The following is a 14,955-nucleotide window of genomic DNA, read 5'->3' on the forward strand; positions in this document are numbered from 1 at the left end:
GTCTAGGGAGAAGGTGCTTTATTCTGGGATCTGCGTACCAGGCTGGCTGGGGTGCTGCAGTGGGAAGGGGAATCCAAGGAGCAAACCAAGAAGGTCCTAGGGCCAGCCTAGGCCTCCACGGCCCGGCCATTGATGACGCGGATGTGGCGGATGATGTCCTGGATGGCTTCAGATGTTGTGCCCTGGCCCCCGATGTCCGGAGTGTGCATCTGTAGGACACAGGCAGGCTCGGCACACACCAGGCCCTGCCACCCCCCGCTGTCTCCTGTGACGTGCAGGACTGGGATTGCCACAGGAGGGAAGTGGCACCAGCTAAGGGCCAGAAGATGGGGCCAGATCCAGTACCATCCTCCCCTGGGGGCTGTGGTCAGTGCATGAGGCGGGCTACAGGAGGCTGCAGGGGGAGACTGGGCGGGGCAGCAGGGTAGGGTGCGAGGGGAACCTCACATTCTCGTTGTCCATGGATGCCAGGACAGCCTTACGGATGGAGGTGGCATAGGAGTGCAGCCTAGAGGATGGGACAGCCAGCCTTCAGTCCCTGGGGCCCGGAGGGCTGGCCAGGGGCTTGCGGGGCACTGGGAGCCACTCACTTGAGGTGGTCCAGCATCATGCAGCTGGCCAGCAGGGTGGCCGTGGGGTTGGCGATGTTCTTATTGGCGATACTCTTGCCGGTGTTCCTCGTAGCCTGGGGAGGCAAGACGAAGGAGAGTGGGTGGAGAGCAGAAGGATGCCGGGCAGTGACTCTGCTCCTGTGACACGTCCAGAAGAAGCCACTCCACAGGGACAAAAGCCCACCAGCGGGTGCCAGGGGTTGGGGGAAGGTGTGGGGACAGATAGCTTATGGGGACAGGCTTTCCTCGTGGGGTGGTGAAAATGTTCTGGAATGAGCTGGTGGTGACGGCAGTACAACCCTGGATATCCAAAAAACTACTAAATCATGCATTTTGAACGGGCTAACCGGATGGGATGAGTGTGCCTCACTAAGTCTGTGAACAGGAGAAAGGCGGCAAGCCGCGGCACTGCCACCGGCACTCACTGTTTCAAACACCGCGTACACATGGCCATAGTTGGCCCCAGCCACAAGGCCTGGGCCCCCGACCAGTCCCGCGCAGACATTGTTGACGATGTTGCCATAGAGATTGGGCATCACCATGACATCAAACTGCTGGGGCCGGGACACCAGCTGCAGGACAAGGAGGGGGCTGGCTGAGGAGCAGATTCGGAAGCATGGGTGAGAGAAGCCCAGGGCACTCAGGGCAGGGGGACAGCACTGGGCAGGCTAATACCTGCATGGTGGTGTTATCCACAATCATGTTCTCGAAGGTGATCTGAGGGTAGCGGGCTGCCACCTCCCTGCAGCACTGGAGGAAAAGCCCATCGCCCAGTTTCCTGGTGGGGGGTTAGGAATAGGACACCAGCTTGGCCATCGCAACAGTCAGCCGGAGAGACGGGGCGTGCAGAGGGCCCCATGAGGCTGGGGTCTGAATTCTAACCTGTCCCTCACCAGCAAAATGGACAGAATCCCACCCCACCTCCCCTAAGTGTGGGTTCTGGCAAGGCCTCGAGGGCAACAGGGCACTCGCCTAGGGTGGCACCTCGGTGGGGAGCTGGGCTTTTGGACCACAAATCCCTCAGAGCAGGCCCAAGCAGGCCACTGCAGCTGCTTCTGGACTGCTCACAGAGAGGTCAGGGGACATACATGATGTTGGCCTTGTGCACGGCCGTCACTTTCTTGCGCCCGCTCTCCTGCGCCAGCTTGAAGGCATACTCGGCAATGCGCAGGGACTTGGCCTTGGTGATGATCTTCAGGCTCTCCACCACTCCCGCCACACTCTGAGGAGGGCATGGGGAGAAGAGACCCATGTGCTACTGAAGAGCAGCACTGGCCAAACAAGCTGGCTCGACCGGGCCACCGTGGGAAGCAACCCTGTCTGCCTATTTCTGGCTTCTCCCTCGGGCACAGCCCCTGCCCTCTAAGGGTACACCTGTCCCTGGTTCCTTAAGCTCTCCCCTTAATCTTGACCCTGGGGGGGCTCATCTCGGGCCCCCCATGCACACCTCATGCTCCAGGCTGCTGTACTCGCCCTCTGTGTTCTCCCGGACAATGAGGATGTCTATGTCCTTGTGCCGGGTCACCACGCCTGGAAGGCTCTTACAGTGGATGACGTTGGCATAGAGGTCCAGGCTGGTGCTGGGAGGGGACGGAGAAAGAGGCTGCTAGGCCTGACAGGTGGCTGACTGGAGCCAGACTCCACTGGCTCACCCCACCTTAGCCCCACCAAGCCCCCAGCCCGCACACCCGGATCTCACCGAAGGATGTTGTTTCGAGATTTGTGCGACGGTGGCAGGTTATGGTTGGTTTCGATGTTGCCTACAAAACACAACACAGGCTTAGTGGCACTGCCCATCCCCGCCCCACCTCAGCAGGGCAGCTGAAGGCTGCCGGGGTCAGAAGACTTGGGGAGCAAAAATGCTTCATGGAACACTAGAATGCTAGAATGCAACTTCCAGCCTAAGCCCCATGAGGCTACATGCTCAGGGATCTCGAAGGGCACCTGGTGCAGCAGGTGCTCCATGAATAACCCCTGAACGACGGAATGAACAAGTCAATAAATGAATAAAGGCTGGCAACCAGCCAGGCAGCCATGCCATTCTCCACCCAGGCTCTGGAGCAACAGAAAGTGACCACTCTTTACTAACAGGTTGGCCGGCCAGGCTGGAGCTAGCAAGGTGGCCTTGGCGGTGTTACTGCCAAGCCCCCGCATCAAGGCACCACACTCAGGGGCAGGCAGGGGCTGCCTGGAGAAGGCCACGGATTGGCCGGACCCTACCCTACGACCCAGGACACCTGGAGGAAGGGAAGCAGAGGCCAGTGGCCGCTGGAGACAGCAGTCAGAGGGCGCCAAGCAGAGGCCGCCTGCTGGTGAGCGGCACCCCACCCAGACTCCTCCACTCAGAGCGCGGGGGTCCCCTGTGGCTGGCACAAAGGCCCCTCTACTTGACTGCCAGGGCCTGGGGCTCCCCCTGGGTTCATCTTTGCTCACACGCTCCTCACACAGTGCAAGTAATGGGCTGAGTGTGCAAAATGAGCAATGGAAGCAGTTTAAGGACCTCAAGTGAAGCCCCAAGAATCCCTGCCTGGGCTGTGCCATCCACCTCCAGGCTGGCTGCAGCCGAGGAGCCAGGCAGAGGGTCAGAACTGCATCTCTGTGATACCTGGTTTGCGAAGAAAGATGCTGAGGGTCAAAGCTGACCCCAGCAGAGAGGACTGTCTCAGGAGGGAAGGAGGGGTGGGAGGGAAGGAGGGGTGGGAGGGAACCCATCAGGGAGCCCGTCACTGGACAGGCTCACACACAGCTGCTCTCACTCGAATCCCAGCATCGCAGCGCAAACAGGCCCGAGGAGGCGTCCACCCAGTCTCCAAGCACAAGGGTCCTCTCTAGCCAGACAAGCCCTGAAATCAGAGCCGTGGGGCCTCACAAGAGTCAGCTCAGAGGGAGGTAAAAGAAATCACAGGGGCTGGGCACGATGGCTCACGCCTGTAATCCCAACACTTTGAGAGGCTGAGGCGGGCAGATCACGAGGTCAGGAGTTCAAGACCAGCCTGGCCAACATGGTGAAACCCAGTCTCTACTGAAAATACAAAAATCAGCTGGGCGTGGTGGCGGGCGCCTGTAATCTCAGCTACTCGGGAGGCTGAGGCAGGAGAATCGCTTGAAACTGGAAGGCAGAGGTTGCACTGAGCCGAGATCACACCGCTGCACTCTAGCCTGGGCGACAGAGCGAGACTCCATCTCAGAAAGAACGCAAGAAAGAAAGCAAGAAAGCAAAAAAGCAAGCAAGCAAGCAAGCAAGAAAGCAGGAAAGCAAGCAAGCAAGAAAGCAAGCAAGCGAGCAAGTAAGCAAGAAACGAAGGAAGAAAGCAAGAAAGAAATCACACCTATGGCCCCATCCTGGCCCCTGGCCCTGGAGCTCACCCTTCAGGGCCACGCGGTTCCGGCGGATGGCCATGATGGCATTGCGAATGTCCTCTTCATCAGCATTGGAACTCACGTGCACCTCTTCAAAGTCCACTGGTACACATGCGTGCCTGAGGCACGGCAGGGTCAGGGAGGCTGGCCCAGGCCCCCCCCCCGCACCTCCTCCAGGAAGCCTGCCCAGGCTACCTCTCTCCTGTTGCTACCTGCCCTGACCTGGCTCTGACTGAGAAGGGACTGGGCCCACCTTCACTGACTGATGGGGACACGCTTGAACTCCACAATGCACACTGTGGCAGGACTGGTGCCACCTTCCCCGAGCCCAGGCCAGTCTGGCAGGATCACAGGCCATGGGACGCAAGGCCTGGGCTTACAGGTCGTCTTGCCATGGCCTCACCGAGTGCTTCTGGGCGCAATGCCCCTCTTGGCACAAAGTCCTCAGGGCCCCCTGGCTGAGGACAAGGCGGGGACCCAGGAGCTCCATACCTGAAGACGGACTTGACATGCAGCATGAGCTCTGGCCCGATGCCATCCCCTGGGATCATGGTCACCGTGTGCCGCCCGCCATACTTAGCGGACGGAGGCTGTGGGAGGCAGAGGGTGAAGGTGGGCCTTCGGGGATCCCACATGCCCCCAGCTCGGCCCCCATGGGCTGAAGCCAATTCCCTTCTTCCCACTGGCGCTGACCCCACAGGCTGCCCCGTCACAAGGTGCCAACTTGGGGCAGCCCCGTCCCAGACAGGGCTGCTCATCCGGGGCTCCTGGGTCAGCAGCAGCCCACCCCCACCTGGAATTTAGTTAACCCCAAAGCAACTAAGAGCCCCCCAAACCTAACAGGCAGAGAAGAATACTCACAATTGTTTGTTCCTAGAAAGGATGAGAAAGGAAGAAGACACAATCAGCCAAGGTTCCAAGAGCAAGGCCGTGACCAGGAAAGTGGGACCTTTTCCCAGGGGGATGCTGGCTAGTACAACTCCCAGAAGAGGGGTGGGTAACCCCTGGAGACCACGTCTCAGAGGACAGGACACAGGCCGTGCACACACGCGCACAATTGCGGCCACATGGAGAAAGACACATGCGTGGGCACGGGCAGGTACTTACTGCAAAGATGTTCCTCGAGGGGACCTCGTGGGCACCTAGAACCTGGCAGAGAGACCAAATGCCAGCGGTTGGTTTGATGTCTAACCCAGAAAGCCAAGTTGGAAGGAAAAACGGACCATCCCCACTGTGCCCAGGCAGGTCCCCTGTCTGTGCAGCATGGCCCACTGCCAGGGGCACAATAGATAATTAGCTCCAAAGCCTCAGTCCCCAGGGCCGGCCCGCTGGAGCACCTGGAAAGTAGAAGGCGCTCCAGCCTCCTGCCTCCTTCGGCTCTTCGGAAAATTTCTTAAAAGGTGTGTCCCTGCCCTCCCTCCTCTTTTTTGCTTCTGATTATTTTTTTGGCCAGTTATTCCCGCTCAGCGATGTTTGTAACATGCAAAAATTGGCAAACTAACCCTGGTACAGCAGGGAAATCATTACAACAAACCACAGATCCATGACAACAGTCACGTTATCACTTCGCCGATCACTTTTTCTTATTACAAAAGCAGCATGTGGTCGCTACAGAAAAAGCAGAATAGGGAGATAAGAAGGTAGCACCCAGCCTCCAGCCTCCCTGAGACAAGCACTGTTGGCCCCCTGGGGAATGGCCCTTCGGCATTAGAAATCGAAAACAAATGTGTAGGGACATCCAGCCATTTCTGGAAGGTTGATAACAGAAACCCAACTCTAGGAAGGCCTTCGGAAAGGACTGCTGGATGCCGAATGTCCCCAACGCCCTGATTGGAAATGCCGGACAGCTTCAGAGCCAAAGCTGCCTGAGCCAAATGTGCCAGGTGCCAAGTGACCTGCTGTCCTGGAAGAAGCCCCACCTAGAACACACCTGAGATGGTGGCAGAGCCAAGGTCTTCCCTGTCACTTGGGGATGCCATGCCACTTGACCACCAGGCAGCAGCAAAGTGTTCCAGCCAATGGCAGAAGCATCATAGCCATTGGCCAAAGAGCCATGCCTTCCAGCTAGAAGTCCAGAAAGGCTCGGGCGGCATGCCTTCCAGCTAGAAGTCCAGAAAGGCTCGGGCGGAGTCTGACCTCTCCCTGTCTGTGTGTCCCTGGCCGGCACTCATCAGTCCAAGCCAGGGGCTAGGAGAGGGTGCCCACAAGGACCAGAGCCCCGAGGATAGCTCAGCTGATCTGTGTGGCACCTGGATCTGCAACCACAGGCACAGTCGGGACTTTTCTGTCTTCTCTCTAGCACTTATCAACGGGTCGGGACTTTTCTGTCTTCTCTCTAGCGCTTATCAACATCTGAAATCATCTTATTTGGGGGCTCTTGTAAGCACGCAGAAAGCGGCTTCGATGGACCTTCCTCCAGGGAGCTTTCCCTGATGCCCTAAGGCTACTGAGCTGGGAACCTAAGGCCCTACTTACCCCCTTCCCTAGGTTATCACTGCATTGCTCCCTCCTCAACCCCTGAGCCCGAGAGGAGGGGCCAAGTCAGTGTGGTCCACTACTGTCACCCTAGGACCCAGCACAGTACCTGGCCCAGAGCTGGCACATAAGGAACATTTCCTGAGTGAACAAGCACATCAGAAAATGAAAAAAGATCTGGAGACTAGGGAGGCCTCGGTCCAAATCCACCACCCACTCTTCTTGAGATGGCTTCATGGCCTCATCTGAAATTCACAGAACGGAGGTACCTACTTTCCGTGACTGTTGGAAAGATTAGGCGAGAGGAGGTGTGTGAGCTGCTCACAGTAGCTAGTGCCACACAGCACGCCTGCCCCTTCACCCCACTGGCCCCTCAGGTCAGAGTTCAAGGCTGGTGTCCCTGGGAGGTCACGGGTGGACCCCTGCAGCTCCCAGCAGTAGTTCCTCCTGGGCTTCAGCTGTGGCAGCAAGCCAATCTCCTGAGGGCATGGACCTCCCTCACAGATGGCAACATCACCACCAGGGCTGAGCTGAACCTCTCCGCCACCCGGTCCCTGTGCCAGGTGTTCCTTTGGGCTTTGGCAAAAGACCCAGAGAGCGCTCCAGATGGACTTCCCTGACCTTACTGTACAGATGCAGGCACCTTCCTTCAGGAGGTCGCAAAGGCTCTGCCTTGTGCCCTGACTTCCCTGTGAAGCCACCAATCAAAGGAGCCAAGTGTGAGGCAGGATGCAATATGTACACGCCTCCCGCTCTCCCATCACCCTTTCATGGTTCCACGGAAAGAAAGAACATCCACACCCCACATCTTATGCCTGCTGAGGCTTCTCTCTTTGGCATATTTCTGTTGGACCATGTGTCAATGGTGGCTGCATGTTTTCCCATGGCGTCCAAATCAGTGGGATTCAAGACCTGGGGTTCCTCCGTAAGGGTTCTCACACCCAGGACGGTCAGTCTCAGGGCAAGGCACTGCCCAGCTACCCACCGTTCACTGTCCCCTACTCCCACCCCAACGCACACACAGGCACACACACAGGGGAGGTCAGGGAGGAGGCACATGTCTTCACCAAGAGCCTACAGGAGCCCAGTTGCTGGAGCCATCAGAGCCTCTGGAAAGCCACTATATACTGCCGTCCTTTCAGCAGCAAGGTGGGAGAAGTCAGCATCGTCAAGAGAATTTCATTAGGCACAAGCAGTCTCCCCCAGAGGTCAGAAGGAGAAAACATGGCAAGTAGAGATGTCCCTGGGGAGTGGCAGCAAAGTCACGGAGTTCTGGAAGGTCAGAGTTGACAGGATCCTTTGAGAACATGAAGTCTCCTCCCCTCTGGGTTCCAAAGGGGAAACTAGAACCCAGAGAGAGGAGGAAATGGCCTAAGGCCACGCAGTGGCTCAGTGTGGGAGCATGGCCTAGAGGTCAAACCTCTTACCCATCAGGGCCAGGTGCTGGCTGGCAGCTGCTTCAGATGGTTTCCAGCCCACCTAGGACCTAAATTAACCTCTTCTTAAATAAGTGTAAGGAAAGAAGACTCGGACCTGAATACGCAAGACCGCACACGGAGAAGAGCAGAAGCAAAACCCCCGCAGCCTCAGAAACCCTAGCTCCTTCCCATTCCAGGCGCCTCGAGGGGAAGGCATCTGGGGCTCTAAGACTGCGGGACTATGGGGGATGACTGGCAAAGTCCGGTTCTTTGCCACCGGGATAGGTGGCAAAGCGGTCCACGAGAGGGGAAACCGTGGAGAAATTTGAGTCCCGGAACCGGATTCCCGAAGCGGTTTGAGAAAGGCGGGCCGGGATACGTGAGTGACTGCCTCAGAAGGGCTCCTTCAAGGACACTAAGGAGGTGACAGCCGCCGTGGCCCACTCTCCCGGCCCCTCCGGAGGGCCCCCCGCCACCCGATGCAGACCCCCTGGGGGAGCCGGTCCAGGGCCAACTTCGGCCAATCCCCTCAGTGACAGCGGAGGCGGCCAATCAACGCCGGCGCGAAGCCCTTTCCCCGCCCCTGGTGGGGCCCCTAGCCAATCGGACTCCAGACTGCTTCGGGTGCGGCTACCCCACCGCTCCCCCGCGACCGCTGCCGCGGTCCCGTGGCTCTTTCCCTGCTCACCTCCCAGGGACGGCAGAGAAGGGCTGGCCTGAGCACCGCCTTCGCGGCGCTGCCGGCGACGGTCGCTACTTTCAGCGCCATGACGGAAAGTGAGAGCCTCCGCACGTCCCGACACGCAGATACCGCTCTCGCGAGAGTTCGACGGGGTGCGAAGTTTCGGGGACAGGCGCGGACCCGGTACTGCGCACGCGCGCGGTCGCACCGATTGCCACGCCCCCTTCCGGCGCCTAGAGCGCCGCTGCTGCCATGTTGGGGGGGGGACCGCGACCAGCTGGGCCCCTGGCTCAGGGAGGGGCCACGTCAGTGCTGCCAGAGACGTCACAATGCCGGCCCAGCCCTTCGGTGCGCGATTGGCTGCCGCTGCCACTTACGCGTCGCTCTTCCTCGTTTGCCCCTCGTGTTCATGGGAGCTCGTTTTCTTTTCCTCTAGGCAGAGAAGAGGCGATGGCGGCGATGGCATCTCTCGGCGCCCTGGCGCTGCTCCTGCTGTCCAGCCTCTCCCGCTGCTCAGGTAGCGGCCCAGCCGGGGCTTCTTTCTTGCGAGCCTCTGACCCACGGCAGGTGGTGTTGGGGGGAGGAGGGATGCGGGGGTCCGGCCTTTCAGGGTCCGTCGCTGCGGGCCGGGCCTTCCCCCGAGAGGCAGGCGGCCTTGGGACGGGGGGACCAAAGCACCTCGCGCACGTTTACCGGCAGCCAGGCTTTTCCTTGTCTGCCCATACGAAGAGGAGTCCCCGAGCCTCCATGGTGCGCCCGGCCCCCAAGCTGCAGCACGGAACGTGACACATGTCCCCGCTCCCGCTCCCTGTGGGGTCGGACCGGAGCGAAGCTCTGTAGCGCTGAGCGATCGCGGCCAAAAACGGGGCTGGAGGAGCCACATAAGCTAGGAAGGGACCTCAGTGAGGAGAGGGAGCAAGAGCGGGGCGAGTTAGATGGGGAGCCAAAGGTGCGCAGGGCCTTGAGTGCCAGGCCGAAGACTGGCTTTTCCGGAGGGCCCTGCCTTACCCTTACCAGAGTTTTCGGCAGAGCCGACCAGGGGTCCCGTCGATTTGCATTAGTGAGGGGCTGAGGTCTGAGCTCCAGAGGGTGTTTAGGAGGTGGCTGCAGCAGCCAGCCCCGGGCCTGGGGGCCAGGACTGGACAGGGGCGGCTTTCTCCACATTCCCTTTTCTGCCGTCCTTCAGGCCAGTAGCCTTGCTGCCTGCAACGTTTTGGCAGCCTAACTGGCCTCCCTTTCCGCACACTCCTCATCTGCCCCTCAGGAATTCCCTGAACTATAGTCAGGGACGTATCCAGAGGACAAGCCTGGCCATAAAACCCTTCGGGGGCTCCCCTGCGCCACAGGAAGCAGGCCCAACTTAGGCAGGACACAGAAGGGCTGGTGGGATCTAGCCCCTGAGAACTGCCTCCACGCTGTTCCTAGGGATCTGCCTCCTGTGGTCCAGACCCAGAGCCTTCTCTGACGTCCTCTGCTGAAGCCATCGTTCTGCCAGGGCACCACATTTGGACAGCGGGTGGCTGAGAACGTTCCCACTTTGGGGAGCCTTTGTTTCACACCCTCTGATGTAGGCGGCAGCCTTCCTTTCCTTTGGGCCTCTGGTTATGGAGAAGGCTAAGGCAAGGTCCTTTCTCTCACAGCTAACAAGTTGTGCTTCTGGAACCAGAGTCTCTCCCGTTTGCTTCCTCAGGAAACGCTGGGGCCAGTCTTCACCTTCTGTCAACTGGCCGGGGGCAGAGACCCTTTCTCTCATCTTGAAAGCCGCAGTGCATTGCCTGCCTGCAGCCCCCACCCCCGATGTCTCTGCTGAGGATGCCTTCAGTAACTCGTCCAGGCCGTTTGTGGCTCTGAATTGAGGCTGGCCTGGCCCCCGGGCCTCCGTGTCATAGGTCCAAGTGTTGGCATGTATTGTCCAGTGAATCCAGCCCCCACCTGCCCCCAGTTCGCTCTTCCTGCACACCTCCAGAAAGCCGGCCTTGCCCCTCCCCAGCCTTCCTTCACAGCCATCCCGCCTACGTTGCCACTGCATTTGTGACCGAGCACTTGGATCTGTCTCGCATATCCCACCTGGAAGGGGCAGGAGGATCGCGTGGGTCCCCAGCTGATCCGTGCTATGAGGCAGGGCCGGGCCATCCTGCCCTCAGACCGGGATACTCGAGCTGGCCTTACCCAGGCATCTCTCCCTCTTCCCCGCAGCCGAGGCCTGCCTGGAGCCCCAGATCACCCCTTCCTACTACACCACTTCTGACGCTGTCATTTCCACTGAGACCGTCTTCATTGTGGAGATCTCCCTGACATGCAAGAACAGGGTCCAGGTGAGACAGTGGGGTTTCAGACAGGAGGGCGGGTGGGGGGTGCTCCTCACTGCTAGTTGATGGGGGACCTGTATCGATAGAGGGAGAATCAAGATTCCAACTCTTGGGGTGCCGGAGAGATCGGGGCACGGTGATGCCAGATCCTAGCCAGTGTTGACAGGTCACCTTCCTCACCTGCTTTGTGTGCTGTGCCTACACGAGGTAACACTGGGCTCACCACCCGCTGTTTCCTGAATGAGTATCTGGACCGGGAGAAAGGGCCAGGAGTCAGCCCACCCCGGTTGCCATTGGCCAGTTTGTCTGTGTGGGTGTTTTGTTTTCGTTTTTGTTTTTTGTTTGTTTTTTTGAGATAGGGTCTCACTCTGTTGCCTCAGCTGGAGTGCATTGGCACGATCTTGGCTCACTGCAGCCTCCACCTCCCGGGTTCAAGCGATTCTCCTCTCAGTCTTCTAAGTAGCTGGGATGACAAGTGCTCGCCACCATGCCCAGCTAAGTTCCCATAAGTCCAAAGAAGGAAATGGGGCCTTTTTTGGGTATGGCCCTCTTAGGGTAAAGCACCCGTTGGGCAGCCCACTGGGCACCCCTGACCCCAGCACCTCCCTTGTAGACTCAGAAAATCACTCGGCCCTTTTGATCATCCCGCCCCTGCTCACAGTCAACAGGGTTCCTATGCGTCCAGTTAGGCCCGGCCATGGGGATCTGGCCTTGTGCCCCCGTAGGGAAGACCAATGCAGAGGGCCAGTCACGGGATTGGTGAGTGTTACCTGGTACCTCCTGCCAGGGAGACTGCAGCCCCCAACTGGGCCTAGCCTGCCCACCTGCAGGCCGTGTGAGCGGCGCACAGGGCTCCTCTGCCCACACCCAGAGGGGGCAGAAGGTGACCCTGCCTTTGTTCCCTCACCCAGAACATGGCTCTCTATGCTGACGTCGGTGGAAAACAATTCCCTGTCACTCGAGGCCAGGATGTGGGGCGTTATCAGGTGAGGGGCCAATGGTTCCCTTGCTAGGGGGCTCCCTGCTCCCGGGTGTGACCTGAAGCCCCAGGGGTGGCCGGTCAACCAGGGCCAGGGGCCGTGGGCTCTGGCTGCCGGAGTGCTGCAGTGTCGGCACTGGTGGTCAGGGTGGCCCCTCCGTGTCCACTCTGCCCACACTCTGCTCAACACCCAACCCAGGTGTCCTGGAGCCTGGACCACAAGAGCGCCCATGCAGGCACCTATGAGGTTAGATTCTTCGACGAGGAGTCCTACAGCCTCCTCAGGAAGGTGAGGACTCCTGTAGCCCACTGTGCTCCCGTGTCCCTGGGGAGCAGGATGGGCTGGGTTGGGAGGTGCTGGCAGCGAGTCCTGAGCTGGGTGGCCTTTCTGTGATCCTGTCCCTTCCTCAGTGTCTCTTGCCCATTTCTCTCCTTTCCTTTTCTGGGGCTTGGGCCGGTGTTCCTACCTGTCTTTCCCCTCCCCTCCCCACCCCCACACGCCGGGCACCCCGGACCCCAGCACCTCCCTTGCACCTCCCTTGCAGGCTCAGAGGAATAACGAGGACATTTCCATCATCCCGCCTCTGTTTACAGTCAGCGTGGACCATCGGGTGAGTGGCCTGGTCCCTCCTCCTTTTTGGGGTTGTCGGGCTGAGTGAAGGTTATCCTCTCCACAGCCCCAGCTCTGCTGCTGGGCCGCGATTGGCCAGCATGTCTTGGTTCCCCTGGCAGAGGGTGACCAGGGCTGGCTGGTCTGCTCGCCTGTACTCCCCTGAGCTGGCTTGTGATCTCCTTTCTTTCAGGGCACTTGGAACGGGCCCTGGGTGTCCACTGAGGTGCTGGCTGCGGCGATCGGCCTTGTGATCTACTACTTGGCCTTCAGTGCGAAGAGCCACATCCAGGCCTGACGGCGGCACCCCAGCCCTGCCCTTGCTTCCTTCAATAAACATCACAGGACCTGGGACTGCACAGGACCTGGGGCTGCTGGCTTGCGTTATTGTGCCTTCCCCCGACTGGGAGAGCTGGGGGCCCAGCGTCCTCTTGTCTGCCTGGCCAGCAGAGGCACCAGGCAGGAAAGGGGTGGGCTTTGGTCTAGAACTCCCGTCCCTCCTCCCAATGAAGCCCCCTGTCTGGTCCCCACAAAACCCTGTATCCACCTTCCCAGTGACTCTCTCCTGGTTCTGGTGAGGGCAGTGGGCTCGGCCACCTCCTCCCCAGGTGGCCCCACAGGCTCCATGGGGAAACAGCCAGCCTGGTCTTCATCACGGCTCCTGTGTTGGAAGCCCCGGGCCCATTCCGCACGCAGAGGGGTTTCCCTGCGCTGCTTTTGGGCACAGCAAGTGCCCCCACCCTGCCCATGCGGCGTGCAGCTGTCTGGGCTTGGCCCCTCCATACTCCACACCCTGACCACGCCACCTGGCTTCCCGTGTGCTGTGCCTTCATGGGATATTGAGAAAATACACACCCATGGCCAGGTGTGGTGGCACACACCTGTAATCCCCACACTTTGGGAGGCCGAGGTGGGAGGATCACCTGAAGTCAGGAGTCTGAGACCAACCTGGGCAACATGGTGAGACCCTGTCTCTACAGAAAAAATAGAAAAATTAGCTGGGTGTGGTGGCATGCGCCTGTAGTTCAGCTACTCGACCTGGAGAGGTCAAGGATACAGTGAGTCGTGATCACAGCAGTGTGCTCCAGCCCGGGTGACAGAGTGTGAGACCTTGTCTCAAGAAAAAAACAAAACCCCACCTGTGAGGGGTACATCACTTCCTCCTAGAGACACCTCTCCCAAGAGCACCCGCGCCCTCAGGACACCAGGCAGGCATCCCGGCCTGGCACCACGCCTGGAGTTCATCCTGCACCTCTCCCATCAGCCTGATTTTCAGCTTGGCACATCTTGGCTCCTGACCAGCTAATGGTATTCCTTAGTGGCACTGAGGGCCCATGAGGCAGTGAGGGTCTTGGAGTCCAAAGGGACTGGGTGGAAATCCCAGGTGAGCCCTTCCCAGCCACGGGACCCAAGTCGGTTTGCTCAGCTGCGAGGCAGTGACAGTGCCTACTCCAAGGTGTCAGGGAGTCCAGTGGGACCAGCCACCAAAGTCCTGACATCTGGGTCACCCATTGGCTGTTACTGGAGAGAAATGGAATTCTCCAGAGAGGCTGCCTTTTTCTTGTTTGTTTGTTTTTGAGACAGAGTTTCGCTCTTGTTGCCCAGGCTGGAGTGCAGTGGCGCAATCTCAGCTCACTGCAACCTCCACCTCCCAGGTTCAAACAATTCTCCTGCCTCAGCCTCCCGAGTAGCTGGGATTACAGGCTCCTGCCACCACACCCAGCTAATGTTTTGTATTGTTGGTAGAGACGGGGTTTCACTATGTTGGCCAGGCTGGTCTCGAACTCCTGACCTCAGGTGATCCATCCATCTCAGCCTCCCAAAGTTCTGGGATTATAGGCATGAGCCACCGCGCTCAGCCAAGGCTGCTCTTGAAAAGAAGGGAAGGCCCAAAACTTGCCTGGGAGGTAGGGGCTCCTCAGTACTTCAGCTCGGTGGCTAGAGAGAGCAGCACTGAGGGGCCAGGGGTGTCAGGAGCAGGTGAGGACTGCCTGTGACCTGGGTCTGTCAGAGTCTCGGGGAGGGGGTCATCTATATAAGCAGGGAGCCCTCTTCCCACCCCCAGGCCTTGGGAGGGGGGTTGGGAGGGGCCGGCTGCCAAGAATAGGTGGGCCTCTAGGAAGAGCTGGGCGCTCACCCCAGGACAGTGCAGCAGGAGCGTTGGGGCTGAGGGGCCACACCAGCTTTGCCAGCAGATGCAGTTTCTAGATTCCAGAGGAGACTCAGCAGCCTGTGCAGGGCGGGTGGCTGGGGCAGGCCGGGTGCAGCAGGCACCGGGGCGACTGTCGGGCGCCCAGTTGCTCTTTTTAGTTCTGGCTCCACCACGAAGCCTGATGGCCGTGGGACCCAGACGTGAAGTTGCTATTCCAGGGCATCAGTAGCCAAGTGCTGCCAGCCTTCCTGGCGCCACCTCTCCCTGAGCCAGCCAAGGGACTCCAGGCTCCAGGCCCATATGAGCCCACATCCCGTGAACACTGGAGGGCACCCCACCATTGGAAGAAGGGGGGTGCC

The 14,955-nt window shown here is 59.4% G+C and overlaps 2 protein-coding genes across 5 annotated transcripts; one reads left to right on the forward strand and one right to left on the reverse strand.

The window, feature by feature from the left end:
• Positions 1-3: 3 nt before the first annotated feature.
• Positions 4-8,696, reverse strand: IDH3G (isocitrate dehydrogenase (NAD(+)) 3 non-catalytic subunit gamma). Of its 2 annotated transcripts, XM_003804834.6 has the most exons (13): positions 8,553-8,696; positions 5,079-5,120; positions 4,833-4,844; positions 4,464-4,561; positions 3,978-4,090; positions 2,311-2,371; positions 2,059-2,191; positions 1,700-1,833; positions 1,287-1,389; positions 1,037-1,183; positions 591-685; positions 448-508; positions 4-209 (listed from the first exon to the last, which is right to left on the reverse strand). In XM_003804834.6, exons 1-13 carry the CDS (start codon positions 8,631-8,633, stop codon positions 108-110), a joined length of 1,182 nt encoding a protein of 393 aa, XP_003804882.1. In that variant the 5' UTR covers positions 8,634-8,696; the 3' UTR covers positions 4-107. The 2 variants fall into 2 exon arrangements, with proteins under 2 accessions (XP_003804882.1, XP_063457641.1); XM_063601571.1 differs by having other exon boundaries at positions 4,464-5,120; positions 8,553-8,690.
• On the forward strand, positions 8,569-12,808 carry SSR4 (signal sequence receptor subunit 4). Of its 3 annotated transcripts, XM_063601572.1 has the most exons (8): positions 8,787-8,894; positions 8,983-9,063; positions 10,743-10,861; positions 11,236-11,354; positions 11,767-11,841; positions 12,034-12,123; positions 12,380-12,445; positions 12,638-12,808. In XM_063601572.1, exons 1-8 carry the CDS (start codon positions 8,876-8,878, stop codon positions 12,696-12,698), a joined length of 630 nt encoding a protein of 209 aa, XP_063457642.1. In that variant the 5' UTR covers positions 8,787-8,875; the 3' UTR covers positions 12,699-12,808. The 3 variants fall into 3 exon arrangements, with proteins under 3 accessions (XP_057157191.2, XP_003804883.1, XP_063457642.1); XM_057301208.2 differs by lacking the exons at positions 8,787-8,894; positions 11,236-11,354 and adding an exon at positions 8,569-8,698; XM_003804835.6 differs by lacking the exon at positions 11,236-11,354 and having other exon boundaries at positions 8,772-8,894.
• Positions 12,809-14,955: the final 2,147 nt, after the last annotated feature.

The sequence above is a fragment of the Pan paniscus genome, chromosome X (assembly GCF_029289425.2).
Source record: "Pan paniscus chromosome X, NHGRI_mPanPan1-v2.0_pri, whole genome shotgun sequence".
Lineage (NCBI taxonomy): Eukaryota > Metazoa > Chordata > Mammalia > Primates > Hominidae > Pan > Pan paniscus.